Below are 16,674 nucleotides of genomic sequence, written 5' to 3' on the forward strand. Positions count from 1 at the left end.
GATTAAAAAAAGGGCCGAGGATAGAGCCCTGGGGGACCCCACAAGAAAGCACGGTCCTTGGGGATAATGAGTCTCTGAGTTTAACAGAGAAGCTTTGATTAGATAGGTAGGATTTAAACCATTCCAAAATAATCCCTTTTATTCCAGTGTGTTGTTCCAGTCTGGAGAGAAGGCTGCGATCTACTGTATCAAAAGCAGCACTGAGATCTAATAATATTAAGATGGCAGGACTGACATAATGAATTCATTAAATACACCATTAAATAATTAATTAAAATTGGAAATAATTAATTACATAAATATTTGTGACACATGTAATTAATTAATTATTGACATATTTAATTAATTAATAACACATTTAAATAATTATTGACAGTTTTAATTCATTATTTAATACTTTTTTTATTTAATTCATTTTGGCACTTTTGTCCCCTTCATGTCTCATCTTGAAATCATTTTATCTGTCAGCCTCACCCATCAAACTAAGTGGGCGGGGTCAACGCTGCCCATGCAGTTTCTCTAACATTTGATTGGTTGCCGTGCAAAGTAAGTCAAGACACTTATGTCGACTTGGGGCGGGTATCCCAGAATCCATTTCACATCACAGGCAGCAGTGATGGTGGTTGTAAAGTTTTAAAATACCCCGTGTTTCTGTCACCAGCTGAACTTTTAACAGTGTTTTAGTCGTGGCGTAATCGTCACGTCTGGGCAGGTTGTCAACAGAACATGTTTGTGCTCAGATGTTTTCAGAGACGTCACTCGCTCTGCTAACAGTCAGCTGACAGAGAGCACCGAGCTCACAGCCCCGGTGTTCCAGCTGAACTGTTTTTTTGTGTGTGTTTGTTTGTTTGTTTGGGGGTGGGGGTTACGTTAACCGGTTTGTTTACATATTCCACTCTCCGTGTTCCACATGTTGCATTCGCGGATTCTCATTTTCACTGAACGATCGTCTCTTTCCGCCTGCTCTTGTGTCTCTGTGCCTCTGTAACATAAAGAACGAGCTGACGTGTTTGTCACGACACCAGCGATCAGCTCAACAGACCCTCAGTTTACCTGCATGCATCCTCCTCCTCACCTGTCAGCTGTTTAACACCTGCTGCTAATTCAAGAAACACGCCTACGTGACCTGGTGAAAGTCACAGTTTAACTGGGCAGCCGGTGCTCGATATAGCACAATGTCAGCGCATTTTTCTCCACAAGATAAGTAAATATAGTTTTTGACCAATTTTTGACCTCACGCATGCACTTGCGAAAGCCACTACCTGCTGTGGTTAGCTGTTGTAGGGCTGCTGGTACCTTACAGAGATTAGATATGACAGTTAATGGCAGCAGTTACACTTCTGTCTACTGAAAATACAGATTCTACACTTCAGGCTGCAGCAGCACGGCTAACACAAAATCTGTATTGTTTTTGTTTACCAGTTCAATTTAAAGAAGTTTCATTTATACAGCGACAAATCACAACAACAGTCGCCTCAAAGCACTTTATATTGTAAGGTAGACGATAATACAAAGAAAACTCCAAAAATCATATGACCCACCATGAGCAAGGGGAAACGCCTTTTTAACAGGAACAAACCTCCAGTATAACCAGGCTCAGGGAGGCGGGGCCATGTGCTATGACAAAAGTCATGGTGTGGAGGAGAGCCTGAAGAAAGTGGTCCAACATATCTGTTTAATATGCACATTGAAGGATGCTGCATTTCTAAGCTTTTCAGGGCCGAGTACAATAACCTCAGTTTGATCTGAATTAAGAAGCAGAAAGTTAGCGGCCATCCAGGTCTTTATGTCTTTAAGACATTCCTGCAGTTTAACTCATTGGTGTGTGTTATCTGGCTTCATGGACAGATAGAGCTGGGTGTCATCTGCATAGCAGTGTAAATGTATGCTATGTGTACTGATGATAGTCAGATTAATCACTTGAATTATTCTAATCTACTCTGAGCTCATGGTGATCGTGTTCTTATCTTTTAGGACAGATGTTGAGAAGAGAACAGGAACAAACAGGTCTGAAGATGCACTGTGTCCTGTGCTGAGTGGGAATCCAAGTCTCCTTCAGTCTTTACTCTAACACAGCGAAAACGAGCAGATGAAGCCCCCCCCCCCCTCACAAAAAAGCTCAATGAGAGCTGGAGAAAAGATGTGTCGACTGCATCTCGTCAACTGAACTCTCAGAAGTTTCTTAAAGTGAGGTGCAGAGCAGTTCTCTGCATCACTGCATGGTTTTGTCTTCCTGACAGTACTTTTTAAAATCACTGTCCTAGTGAACATCTGCTACTGTAAAAGCAACAAACAGCAAGAGCAGCAAACTATTGCTACACAATTTTGAGTTGATTCAGTGATTCAATGCTGCAACAAACCGGTTAGGAATCCTGTGCTGTTTAGGCTGCTGCTGCCCATCAGCTCCAATCAGCAGCATCTGATCATCTGATCAGTTTGCCACCAGCTATGTGGGGGACACAGCAAACATGTGGGGGACACAGCAAACATGTGGAAGAAGCTGCTCTGGTCAGATGAGACCAACATGCAAAACGCTATGTGTGGAGGAAAACTAACACTGCACATCACTCTGAACACACCATCCCCACTGTCAGATATGGTGGTGGCAGCATCATGCTCTGGGGGGGCTTCTCTTCAGCAGGGACAGGGAAGCTGGTCAGAGTTGATGGGAAGATGGATGGAGCCAAATACAGGGCAATCTTGGAAGAAAACCTCTTGGAGTCTGCAAAAGACTTGAGACTGGGGCGGAGGTTCAGCTTCCAGCAGGACAACGACCCTAAACATGAAGCCAGGGCAACAATGGGATGGTTTAAAACCAAACATATCCATGTGTTAGACTGGCCCAGTCAAAGTCCAGATCTAAATCCAATCCAGAATCTGTGGCAAGATCTGAAACTGCTGTTCACAAACGCTGTCCATCTAATCTGACTGAGCTGGAGCTGTTTCAAAGAAGAATGGGCAAAGATTTCAGTCTGTAGATGTGCAAAGCTGGTAGAGACAGACCCTAAAAGACTGGCAGCTGGAACTGCAGCAAAAGCTGGTTCTACAGAGTATTGACTCAGGGCTGAATAATTACGCACACCCCACTTTGCAGCTATTTATTTGTAAAAGATGTTTGAATCATGTTTGATTTTGGTTCCACTTCTCACGTGTGCACCACTTTGTGTTGGTCTTTCACCTGGAATTCCAATAAAACTGATTCATGTTTGTGGCTGTAATGTGACAAAATGTCACGGTCCTGGGTCGAGCGACCCAGTATTTGAGTTTCATGTATCTTTTGTATTCATTTGCACCTAGCTTAGTTCGCCTAGTTAATTTCTAGATTGCTGTTTAGTCTTGTTGTCTCCCCCTGTACTAAGTCTCCCTGGTTCATGCGTCATGTCTGCGTGGTTATGTTTAGTTCTTGTCATGTCTAATCTCCATGTTTCCCGTTTTACTTTGAAAGTCTGTATTCATTGTCAGCATATTCAGTTTCACCTCTCCTGTCCTGTCGTTAGGTTCATGTGTGTCAGCTGTGCTCCCATGTGTGGCCACTTCCCCTGATCATCCCTCATGTGTATTTAGTCTCTGTGTTTCATGTTGTCACAGCCAGTCGTAGTATTCATAGTTATGGTTTCCTGTGGCTTCATAGTTTTACTTTCCCAGTTTAGTTTGTCACTGCGTTTCTGCCTTGTCTGCACTCCTTGTCACCAGCCACAATAAAGGCTCGCTTTCAGTTAAGTTTACTCCAGTCTGCTCTCGTGTGTTTGCGCCTGGGTCCACCACACACACCACCGCACGGTCTGCCTCCTCAGATCGTGACAACAAAATGTGGGAAAGTTCAAGGGGGCCCAATATTTATGCAAGTACTGTAAACATCTGTGCTTGTTGGGAGCAGTTCTGATTGTACAGTCTGACAGCTGCAGGGAGGAAGGACCTGCCGAAACGCTCCTTCATGCGTCGAGCATGCAGCAGTCTGTCTCTGCAACAACATCTACATGCATGGGCTGGGAGGCTCTGTCCATCAGAGATGTTGTTTTGGCCAGAGTCCTTCTGTCTCCACCACCTGCACTGGGTCCAGGGTGCATCCCAGAACAGAGCTGGCCTTCCTGATGAGTTTGTCCAACCTCTTCCTCTCAGCTGCTGATAAACTGCTGCTCCAACATACCACACTGTAAAAAATGATAGATGCCACCACAGAGTCATAGAAGGTCTTTAAAAGCGCTCCCTGTGCTCCAAATGACCTCAGCCGCCTCAGCAGGTGGAGTCTGCTCTGACCCTTCCTGTAAACAGCATCAGTGTTGTGGCTCCAGTCCAGTTTATTACTCAGGTGAACACCCAGGTACCTATAAGAGTCCACTATCTCAATGTCCACTCCCTGGATGTTCACCGGTGTCAGTGTGGTGGGTCTGCGTCTCCGGAAGGTTGTGATCTGAGCCCCCCAGGGGAGGCAGAGGTGATGAGCTGTATGCCTCCTTGGTGTTAGCATACAATCAGTCCAATGCTTTGTCTCTGCTGTGGCAGGTGACATACTGTGTGAAGGTGGGGAGAGTGGAGGACAGGGAGGTGTGGTTAAAGTCCCCACACTGTAAAATCTGATTAGTTCCCAGAACTCAAAAAAGTTATGGAAACTCGTTGACTCAAAACAACTAAGTAAAGCTTACTTAAGACGACTGTTAGAACAACAGCCATCATTGCAAGTCTGCAGTATTAAGAATAACTTGATATTTCTGACTGTACAACACTAATTGTTTACCTACTGACAAACATTTCAAGTTCAACTAAATTAAAAACTATTTGTGGTAACCTGAATATGATTAAAAATAATTAAAAACACTTTTTGTAATGATGTTAAAATCAGCCCAACTTTTATTTTCAAACACAAAGTATAACAGCCAACATACTGGACACTGTTCTGCTGAACAACAAACAGTTATATTGCCATCACTGTTATAATCTTACAATGAAACAAAGTCTCAGATGTAATTATTCTGAAAATAAGTTTGTTTTGTACTTACATTACTTATATAATCAAAATAAATATTTGTTGTTCTGTCACAAGTGCAGTCTCTGATTTAAACAACACATTTGTTTTTCATTCCAACACAGGAGCTGGAATGTTGTAGTGTTTTAAGGATGCTTGTTTCCAGTCCAGGCATTACTGCTGAATGACTGTCATGGATCGAGGTGATCCAAATGTAGGTGCAGAGGAAGTCTTTAACTTCCCTTCAGTACAGTGGCAGTGGATGTGGGTTGGAGATGCAATGAGCTTGAACCTGCAGGCGACCATCTTCACTGACCACACCATCTGTGACGGAGACTCATCTCTCCTGGTGTCCTGCAAGCAAACAATCATATGTTTTGGAACATGAACTTAATTGCTTTCTTAAAACATTTTTTTCTGCATTTGGTATAAAACAGACTCCAATTTACACAATCTCAGGCCCCCTCCCCACCAGAGAGGTGACATTCAATGTCCCACTGTCAGTCTGGATAGCCGTGACCCCCACCCAACACACAATAATGCCATGAAAGCATCATTTTAAAAAGGGCTATGCAAACATGGCCAATAACTTTCATTCTAATGATGTGCAAAATGATTTGGGAACAAAACAAATGTTGCTGTTAGAAAACTTGCAGACTTCACTAAATACAGTGTAGACCCTCTAAACTAAGTTTGGGGGATGTGATCTTTCAAGAAATGCAGACAAACTGTTGTTGTTTGTTTACTTACACAGCATGTCTTGTAGAATTAACTGGAGTCACCAGCAACAGCATCGTGCAGTCATATCTCAAGTCTAATAACAGAAGTGTAAGAGCCAAAGTCAATGTTTATGTTTTTCCTTTTTGATTTGGTGGCACAGGTGTATAGCTTTACCTGCGTCTCAGGTGATGGTATGTGGGTGTGGTCACAGTCTATTTACCTGATGTCGGTGTTCGCAGCAGGTGTGTTGGGTGAGTGGTTTGTGGGCAAACTTTTTCTGTTGACCGTCATTTTTTGGCACACCAGTTAATCCATGCGCTATTTGTAAATTGATTGAAAGCGCAAATGTTTGTTTTTGTTTTGTTCTTAAAATAAATGCGCAAAGTACAAGTACGACCCATTATGGATTATTGGAGGCGCGTCACAGGGACACAACCAGCTCAGCCGGCCGCGGCTTTATTTACGGATGAAAGTCGCAACAAGAAGACAGGAAAAGATCAGTGAAGAAACAACTTCCCCAAACCAAAGCACAAATAAAACAATAAGTAAAACAGGCTGATCTAAAGTATGATTAAAGTTCAGCCTGATTAACATACAGTGGGGCAAAAAAGTATTTAGTCAGCCACCGATTGTGCAAGTTCCCCCACCTAAAATGATGACAGAGGTCAGTAATTTGCACCAGAGGTACACTTCAACTGTGAGAGACAGAATGTGAAAAAAAAATCCATGAATCCACATGGTAGGATTTGTAAAGAATTTATTCGTAAATCAGGGTGGAAAATAAGTATTTGGTCAATAACAAAAATACAACTCAATACTTTGTAACATAACCTTTGTTGGCAATAACAGAGGTCAAACGTTTACTATAGGTCTTTACCAGGTTTGCACACACAGTAGCTGGTATTTTGGCCCATTCCTCCATGCAGATCTTCTCGAGAGCAGTGATGTTTTGGGGCTGTCGCCGAGCAACACGGACTTTCAACTCCCGCCACAGATTTTCTATGGGGTTGAGGTCTGGAGACTGGCTAGGCCACTCCAGGACTTTCAAATGCTTCTTACGGAGCCACTCCTTTGTTGCCCGGGCGGTGTGTTTTGGATCATTGTCATGTTGGAAGACCCAGCCTCGTTTCATCTTCAAAGTTCTCACTGATGGAAGGAGGTTTTGGCTCAAAATCTCACGATACATGGCCCCATTCATTCTGTCCTTAACACGGATCAGTCGTCCTGTCCCCTTGGCAGAAAAACAGCCCCATAGCATGATGTTTCCACCCCCATGCTTCACAGTAGGTATGGTGTTCTTGGGATGCAACTCAGTATTCTTCTTCCTCCAAACACGACGAGTTGAGTTTATACCAAAAAGTTCTACTTTGGTTTCATCTGACCACATGACATTCTCCCAATCCTCTGCTGTATCATCCATGTGCTCTCTGGCAAACTTCAGACGGGCCTGGACATGCACTGGCTTCAGCAGCGGAACACGTCTGGCACTGCGGGATTTGATTCCCTGCCGTTGTAGTGTGTTACTGATGGTGACCTTTGTTACTTTGGTCCCAGCTCTCTGCAGGTCATTCACCAGGTCCCCCCGTGTGGTTCTGGGATCTTTGCTCACCGTTCTCATGATCATTTTGACCCCACGGGATGAGATCTTGCGTGGAGCCCCAGATCGAGGGAGATTATCAGTGGTCTTGTATGTCTTCCATTTTCTGATGATTGCTCCCACAGTTGATTTTTTCACACCAAGCTGCTTGCCTATTGTAGATTCACTCTTCCCAGTCTGGTGCAGGTCTACAATACTTTTCCTGGTGTCCTTCCAAAGCTCTTTGGTCTTGGCCATGGCGGAGTTTGGAGTCTGACTGTTTGAGGCTGTGGACAGGTGTCTTTTATACAGATGATGAGTTCAAACAGGTGCCATTCATACAGGTAACGAGTGGGGGACAGAAAAGCTTCTTACAGAAGACGTTACAGGTCTGTGAGAGCCAGAGATTTTCCATGTTTGAGGTGACCAAATACTTATTTTCCACCCTGATTTACCAATAAATTCTTTACAAATCCTACCATGTGGATTCATGGATTTTTTTTTTCACATTCTGTCTCTCACAGTTGAAGTGTACCTCTGGTGCAAATTACTGACCTCTGTCATCATTTTAGGTGGGGGAACTTGCACAATCGGTGGCTGACTAAATACTTTTTTGCCCCACTGTAAATGTCACTGACAGTTGCTAAAATATTGGAAAACCAAAATACTTACTGATGTCTTTCTGTCCAGCAGCAGGAGTGCTGGTCCCGAGCCTCAAAGACAGTAAGAAGCAAGCAGAGGGAGAAAAAACTGAAACTGATTTGATCCTTAATGGCTGTGCAATCATTGTAACATAGAGTTTGCTTATGTTGGTAAATAAAGTCTAGATTTGACATTAATAGATGCCACAGATGTTCAACAGCTGCCACAAAGCATGAAAAAAATGGACGTCTCTGAAAACGTCGGAGCATTTTTGCAAATATGTGATGTCTTGATAAATCGAGCAGATACTTGAACTTTACACAGCTACATTCTTGCCGGAGTAAGTTGCAGATTTGTGCCGTTCACACTGTCACACCATGATCGGATCGATGGGTCGCATAAAAATCGGATTTGATGCGCTTTCGCCTGCAGTGTGAACGCAGCCTGAGTCACCCAGATGGCCACAGATTCACTCTCAGATCAGTTTTTATTCAGTAAAAACTGTTTTTGCAGCAGATTTTGAGCATTTAAATGTCTCAGTAATTATTTAGCGAACACTGAATGTCCTGATGGGCTGTAACCTAACCCAGCCACAGCGGCACCACGAGCCAGTCTACTCTCAGTGCCGGATGTCAGGGGGGCATCCAAATCAAACATGCAGATCAAAATATTGGAGAGGTGACATTCAGTGTCCCGCTTGTGAGTCTGGATATCCCACAACCTAACACACAGTAATGTCATGATAGCAACTCAAACATTCAATTCAATTCAATTTTATTTTATTTATATAGCGCCAAATCACAACATAAGTCGCCTCAAGGCGCTTCATAGATACAGAGAAAAACCCAACAATCATATGACCCCCTATGAGCAGCACTTTGGTGACAGTGGGAAGGAAAAACTCCCTTTTAACAGGAAGAAACCTCCGGCAGAACCAGGCTCAGGGAGGGGCGGGGCCATCTGCTGTGATTGGTTGGGGTGAGAGAAGGAAGACAGGATAAAGACATGCTGTGGAAGAGAGACAGAGATTAATAACAGATATGATTCAGTGCAGAGAGGTCTGTTAACACATAGTGAGTGAGAAAGGTGACTGGAAAGGAAAAACTCAATGCATCATGGGAATCCCCGGCAGCCTACGTCTATTGCAGCATAACTAAGGGAGGATTCAGGGTCACCTGGTCCAGCCCTAACTATATGCTTTAGCAAAAAGGAAAGTTTGAAGCCTAATCTTGAAAGTAGAGATAGTGTCTGTCTCCTGAATCCAAACTGGAAGCTGGTTCCACAGAAGAGGGGCCTGAAAACTGAAGGCTCTGCCTCCCATTCTACTTTTAAATACATGGCCAAGAACTTTTCATTCTGACGATCTGCAGAATAATTTGGGCACAAAACAAATTTCACTGTTGAAAAACTTGCAGAATTGACTATAAACAGTGCAGATAGTGTGGATCCTCTAAACTAAGTCTGTGGGATCTTTGAATAACTGCAGACCAAACTGTGGTTGTTTGTATCTACTTACACAGCAGGTCTCGTAGAATTGGATGATGCCGTCATCCACACCTCCTGCATCGCTTCCTCGCTCACCTGGACACCGCTGGGAGCACTGTGAGAATCATGTTCTTTGATTTCTCCAGTGACTCCAACACCATTCTGCCCACAGCCCTGAAGGACAAGCTGGAGAACTCTGGAGTGGACCAGAAACTCCCTGAAAAGCCTTCAGCTGATCCAAAATGCTGCAGCAAGAGTCCTGACAGGGACTAGAAAGAGAGCAGATTTCTCCTGTTTTGGCTTCCTGTTAAATCCAGAATTCAAAATCCTGCTCCTCACATACAAGGTCTTAAATAATCAGGCCCCATCTTATCTTAATGACCTTGTAGTACCATATCACCCTATTAGAGCACTTCGCTCTCGCTCTGCAGGCCTACTTGTTGTTCCTAGAGTATTTAAAAGTAGAATGGGAGGCAGAGCCTTCAGTTTTCAGGCCCCTCTTCTGTGGAACCAGCTTCCAGTTTGGATTCAGGAGACAGACACTATCTCTACTTTCAAGATTAGGCTTCAAACTTTCCTTTTTGCTAAAGCATATAGTTAGGGCTGGACCAGGTGACCCTGGATCCTCCCGTAGTTGACATCTAACAAGGACAGCTTGCCGCCCTGCCAGTCGACTCCACGCTTCTCCGTGGCCGATGAACGTAGAAAGCGGACATGTATCGCCCGGCTCGTTAAATTCTGGCATTGTTATATTTTAAATTTCAAATTCTCTTCCAGAAAGCTCAAGTGCTTTGGCCAGAATCTCCATCACATATTTATCACGTTCCCCGATGCCTCCACACCTTCTTTAGGTCCAGTAATCCGTACGTTGTTTCTCCTACTACGGTTTTCAAGGTCCTCCACTCGTGACCACGACGCCTCCAACCTTTTCTGAAATTTGTCCACTTTTGGCTCGGTGAGCACGCTGGCATCTTCCATGTCTGATATACGTTTATATCTTCCACTGAATCTTTTAGTTCTTCAGTCGCTTCTTTAACAGTGGTGACGTCTTTTGCTACGACCTGAAGAGTAGCATTCATTTTCTTAATGTCCTCAAAGATGTCCTTTTTGCTCTCGCTCCCCGTACCTTCCTCCGCTGCTGCCGGTGGGGCGACATCAGGTGCAGGTGTGTTTTCGGGCGGCTTCGAAACGAGGCTAATGGTAGCTCCCTTGAAAAAATTAGCTTTGTTATTACCTGCCATTTTTCAAAGGCTGTAATCCTTGAAAAACCTCAAAGTCGAGAAAGGGCGTCCACTTTATGACTACAACCAAAGTGTGTTTCCAAATTCAGAACATTAATCAACAGAAAGGAACGGTCGTGACCAGCTCCCGATACTCTGTTTCAGATCTGCTGAGAACACAACTCAAGACAGACTTCAACAACTTTTTTATCCTGTGTAAAAAGGGTAATAAGCTCAGCGCCAAAGCCAACTGCCGAGTCGAGGGGCCGTCCCTCCATCTGTCACTTTCATAAGTTCCTCATTCAGCTCCTACTTTTCCTGTTATTCAGTGCTCTGTCTTCCTGTACCCTTCATACACAGTTTTGATCCAAACATCTCCTTCCTTTAACACGCTCATCTCTCCTTTTACGGTGCTACACTTTGGTTCTGTTCACTACGCTTGTCTCCTGTAAGTGTGAGTGGTTATATAAAGCCTTCACGTACAACAAGTTCATCACCTGGTTCTGCTTTTTGTCTATAATTACCCAGATGTACCAAACTGGGGTTAATGCTGCCCTTTTGCACCCTTTCCTTTAATACTTTTTCTGCTGCAGTTACAGGGACCTGCTCGCAGTATAATATGTCGCGAAATCGACCAATGCAGAGCAGTGAGACAAACCACGGAGGCCCCAGAAAAGTGCACTCAAACGATGAGTTTATTAACAGCCAGGAGAAAACATCAACATATGTCTTCTGACCAAAATACATGTTGTGGACACAGCAGTGAGGTACACGCCCCCCATGGCGTCAATGACAGATTAAAATAGGTTCCAGACATTAATTGTACATCTTGTACATCTTTAATAGCTATAGACAGACATAGAACTTCTCTTTTCTATAACACCTTCCATACAAGGTAATAAACTTCAAGCCCTCAGGGTCTCTGGGGCTAATTATTGACTCTGGTCATCTGTTGCCAAGTAGAGTAAAATATAGTGAGACACCAAATGAGTTAAGGCCTCAGGCCTGACGCATTCCTAGATTATATGTGTTGTAAGCATGCATTGAAGTTATCCTTCTATGTTCTAGTTTCCCTCAGCATGCATCACCTGGACAGTCACGCCAGTGAAGCTTAAGACCCTTAATGAACCGAACATCAACTCAAAATAAGCACAGATATGCAATGTGTATAAAATACTTCTAACCATACTTGTAATAAAAGTTAACCTAAAGGAAGGATCCTCAAATGGACATCTTCAATCAACAACTTTAATGCAATATCAATACTGTAAGAAATATTATTGAATGTTATTACTGCAGTTATAATGATGCAGATTATATGGCAGCAATAAAAGAATTTCTGTATCTCCACAAATACCATCTACAGTTCCACAACATCTCTTCTTTTGAGCTTCAATATGTGCAGCAAACAGTGCACATAATTTAACCTATTAAATAACCACATTACCTAGATAGACCTAACATACCATACACAGATTAACGAATTAGAATATTTCCCTCAGCATGAATGCACTGCAACCTCAATAACTTTCTCGAGAACATCAAATGTGTCCATTAACTTGAAAGTACACTTCACCAAAGCTGCAAATTCAACAGTTTTGTGCAAAAAGCAGGTAGCGATTTCACAATGGCTTAAAAAATCAAGTATCCACTTCAATAAAGTGCTAATATTTAACTGTTTTACAAATATGACAAAGGAGTTGTGTTAAATTACAGCCAGATGCTGTTAAGTTGGGGTTTTGTGCCGTGCACATGCTCAGAAACAACGGGTAGGCTGTATGCCCAGAACACCGGCACAGTAAAGAAGTTGCTTCAGTGCTGCAGTGTTGTTTTCACAGGTACTTGAACGCGTCCTCTGCCTCTGAGCAGGATACTGAGGACACGAGCGTCTGACCGATCTCGCTGACAACGAGCCAGAGACCAACTCGAGTATTTAAGGATCAATAATCTGAATGAATCTGAAATATTGAACGTCTGTTCTTCTGCCTGCAGGTCAATAAAAGCTGACTCATCTCTGAGCCTGTGGCTGGTCTGCAGAACGAGCTGCTGTTAGCAGGAAGTGAAGGGCGGACATGGCAAACCACAGAGTCATAAATGTGACAGCAGAAGAAGAACGACACGGAGCAGCTCTGAGACTGAAGGTTTGTCCGGCTCTTTACTCCTGCAGAGTGTTTCAGAGGAGAGCGGGCGAGCTGATGATGTCTGGATGTTCTACAGAGTGATGAAGACTCCGAGGGCTTCAGCAGCCTGCGGGGAAATAAGCAGGCTTCCTGTGATGCTGCTCGTCCTCCTGTCAGGCACGTACGCCTCCGTCACTCCTGCTGTCACTCTGTTTGCTCGGCTCTCTCTCTATTTGAACAAAATCACTTTTTTATTCTTTGAATAAAAAATCAAACTGTCTTTAACTTCCTGTTTCTGTGTTTCCAGTCTGTGAATGTGACAGCGTGGAGGTCAAAGGTCACACAGGTCAAGACATCACTCTGCCCTGTAAATATGACAGGAAATATCACGGCGCTCTGTCAGCGTGCTGGCAGCGAGGAGAGATACCAGCCAGAGGCTGCTCCAATCAGCTGATCTCCACAGATGGACTCAGAGTGTTAACCAGAGCTTCCAGCAGGTATGAGCTGCTGGGCCGACTGGAGGACGGAGACGTCTCTCTGACCATAAAGAGCCTGACAGAGGGAGACGCTGGACGATACGGCTGCCTGGTGGAGATACCCGGCTGGTTCAACGATGAGAAGCATCACATCGATGTGAGCGTCGTCACAGGTGAGGAAAATGCACCGAAGCTGTAAATGTAAAGACAACATCCCGTCGTATCAGGGTCAAGTGTTCCTGTCCAGAGCTGCATGTTCACTCAGAGACGAACATGCTCAAAGTGCATTTTCTTAGCTTACTAGCAGCTGAAGGTTCAAGTTAAACAACGGCTACAAAGAGCCCCGCCCCCACACAGGACAGTATCATGTGTGGTAAACAGGACTCTCAGGTGATTGGTCAGAAGTTCTCCTTATGTGGCAGAGATCCAACTCACGTTTCTTCTTCTGCAACTTTCTGAAACACTTCTGCAAGCAACACTCCCGTCACCATGGCAACCACCTCTCGCTCCCCTCTCAGACCTGCAGGATGCATCCCATAACGGCAGAGTTGTGGCCCTGTGGTCTTGCAGGCATCACAAACCCGTCCACGTTCCTGTGAAGTCTCTCAGTCTTGTGTCTGTTGGTATCACAGGAACAGCCTACGTCTAAAACTCGATGCAGCATCAGCCTTACAGATGAAAATGAATCCCAGCAACGCCCAAACAGACCCGTTACCACGAGCACATCACCCACACACACGGTCCTGCTCTGAGGTAATCCACTCACCAACAACACAGAAGGAGGAAATGATTTCCCCAAACCTGCATCCTCACTGAAACTCGAGCTGTCCGTCTGTCTTTAGTCTGTCTTCCTGTGGACGGTTTAGGAAAACGACTCGAACAAGGACATTTTTAATAACTGGAGGTTCAATCAAACCTCAGTATTACCTTAAAATAGTGCCGATCACTTCCTGTGGAAATCTGTGCGAACTGATTGGACTGCAGCTTCACACACACAGTTGATCTGCTGAAGAGTTAAATGTGTGCCAGCTGGTTGGAGCCTCCCCGCTGTGGTGTTTCACGTCCGCTGTAAACTCAGAATGTAGTTAAACATGAAGCTGAGCTGTTTCAGCTCCATCTACCACAGCAGCTTTGCATGACTGTCAGTTCATAATAATCCATCTTTGTCTTACACACTAACTTCCTGTAAAACTGAACAATTAACAACTCAAACTCTGTTTAGCTCCTCACATCTTCACCACCGTCACCACCGTGGTGGGACAAACAGGAAGTGATGTCACAGCCACAGGCTCGATGCCGACGCAGACTCCGACCGAGGTAAGTTGGGCCTTTTTTTAATTCTCTTTTTTTAGTTCAGGTTAAATGAATTTCACAGAATTGTAAAAATGTGATTAATAAACATGTTGTTGCTTATTAATCACTGTGTTACGTTCAAACATCCACCAAAGTGTCAGAAATGAGCTCAACACGATCACGACTGTGATGAGAATGTTATTGACACCCTCCTCTCCACGAGACGTCTGGGCCCGGGAGAGCCCGAGTGTCCTGGAGGGACGCTCCCTGCCGGATACACGACGGACGGGTGGAGGAATTGGAAAGACTGTCGATCGAGGACATTGAAGACAGCTACCTTTTCAAACCATGATAACAGGGTTGCTGATGGAGCTGGCTTGTAATAATTGCATCATCATGACTGCGTCTACATCGGCTCACCGCCTCACCCACCCCTTGCTTGTGGTGTTGTGACGTGAACATGTGTGCTCTCTGTGCAGAGGAGCTTCTTTTGTTTCTGTTCTCGTGCTGAGTGCAGGTTTCTCCCTCCTCTGCTTTCCCATTGGATTCTACATGTCATTGCTTTTCCACATTACGGGGTCGGGGGGGGTCCAATTTTACTGCTGGTGTAGACTTTGCATGTGTCAAATAAAAGGCTTGATTGATTGATTGATTGATTGATTGATTGATTGATGTTCCTGTTGGTGTTTTTAATGGGAGGGACGTCCTGCTGCTGCTCTGACCTCAGCTTCACCTTCAGGCTGCTGATTGGTTCACAGGTCACATGACTTCATGTTTACAGGTGAGGATCACAGCTGTGCAGCAGGTCGACCACCTGGAAAACTTCATCTGGAACTTAGTGAGGCTGACCTTCATCATCTTCATCCCTGCTCTGCTGACTGCAGCTCACAGTCAGTACACATACACACACACACACACACACACACACACACACACAAACCTGTTTTCATATCTTAGTGGAGCATTGACATCATGCTTACCCTGGCGTCTTAAATGACTGCCTGACCCTGAGCCTAAACCTAACCAGACTGTAACCCTGACACTAAAACTACATTTTGAGTCTCAAACATGCCTTTTGTCCCCACAAAGATGTGTCACACACACACACACACACACACACACACACACACACACACACACACACACACACACACACACACACACACACACACACACACAACGATTGTTTCACGTGATTGTTTCCACCAGCTTCAGTCTGACAGTCATTAAATGTCGCCCTCATGTGGTCAGACTCAGGTATTACACCATTAAATATCTCTCCATATGTTTCCATTTCACATCAGACTGAACAAAGACAGACACCTTTTTTTAATCATTTATTTGATTAAATTCACCTGCAGGGGTTTGGAGGCGGGATCAGAGACTGCAGACGGACATCAGGCTGAACCAATCAGACAAGGAGGAGGGCAGTCCTCTGTAAAGATCCCCTTGAACAGCTGAATGAAGGGAACAGCTGATCATATCATGATTGTGCAGTCAGGTGCATTTGCTCCCACCATGGGGGCAGAGACCCTGTGGGGTCTGAACAGTTGAACAGTCAGCTGAGCCCTGACGGCAGCCCCACAATGATGTGCTGCAACAACAGGAGGACATCTCCACTTTACTGATGAATAACATGAACGAGCTGTGCGGATCAGCACAGACACTTTGAACACATTCCTGTAACAATTATTCAATTGACCTCGAGTCAGACAGATCCAGTCCCAGCATGCTTTGCTTCAGACTAATTAACTGACAGGAAGCAGCAAGTCACCAGTGTGGGTCACATCTGAAAGAACAGCAGCACCTGTCTATGTACAGCACTGCAACCTTCAGCAGAAGCTATGGAGGCTGGGCCCAGATGCATAAAGCTTCACGCTTTAAGCTCACGGCCGTAGACATGGTCCCAGCAGAGGCCACAGCCTGCTGACGAAGAATCTCAGTCCATCCATTCTCTTCTGCATTTCCACTTCAGGTCGTGGAGCGGTTGGAGCCCATCCTACCCCCTGGACAGGTATCAGGTTTAACTCCCACAGACAGGACAAAGACACGCTGTGGATAACATCTAATGCTGTATGGTCTACCTTACAACATGAAGCGCCTTGCTGCTGTGGGGATTTGACGCCATATAAATAACACTTTCCTCGTCTTAACAGATGTGCTATAAATAAAATGTGTC

At 44.5% G+C, this 16,674-nt stretch overlaps 1 protein-coding gene and 1 long non-coding RNA gene across 3 annotated transcripts; one reads left to right on the forward strand and one right to left on the reverse strand.

The window, feature by feature from the left end:
• Positions 1-4,830: 4,830 nt before the first annotated feature.
• On the reverse strand, positions 4,831-6,343 carry LOC113018546 (uncharacterized). The gene is made up of 2 exons (XR_013911831.1): positions 5,714-6,343; positions 4,831-5,317 (listed from the first exon to the last, which is right to left on the reverse strand). It is a non-coding gene; the product is annotated as an uncharacterized LOC113018546 (long non-coding RNA).
• Positions 6,344-12,031: 5,688 nt separating this feature from the next.
• Positions 12,032-16,107, forward strand: LOC145431596 (T-cell immunoglobulin and mucin domain-containing protein 2-like). Of its 2 annotated transcripts, XM_080307660.1 has the most exons (6): positions 12,033-12,747; positions 12,824-12,903; positions 13,034-13,375; positions 14,425-14,519; positions 15,277-15,385; positions 15,857-16,107. In XM_080307660.1, the coding sequence occupies exons 2-6, from the start codon at positions 12,828-12,830 to the stop codon at positions 15,934-15,936; spliced, it is 702 nt and encodes a 233-aa protein (XP_080163786.1). In that variant the 5' UTR covers positions 12,033-12,747; positions 12,824-12,827; the 3' UTR covers positions 15,937-16,107. The 2 variants fall into 2 exon arrangements, with proteins under 2 accessions (XP_080163785.1, XP_080163786.1); XM_080307659.1 differs by having other exon boundaries at positions 12,032-12,903.
• Positions 16,108-16,674: the final 567 nt, after the last annotated feature.

The sequence above is a fragment of the Astatotilapia calliptera genome, chromosome 10 (genome assembly GCF_964374335.1).
Source record: "Astatotilapia calliptera chromosome 10, fAstCal68.1, whole genome shotgun sequence".
In the NCBI taxonomy this organism is placed as follows: Eukaryota; Metazoa; Chordata; class Actinopteri; order Cichliformes; family Cichlidae; genus Astatotilapia; species Astatotilapia calliptera.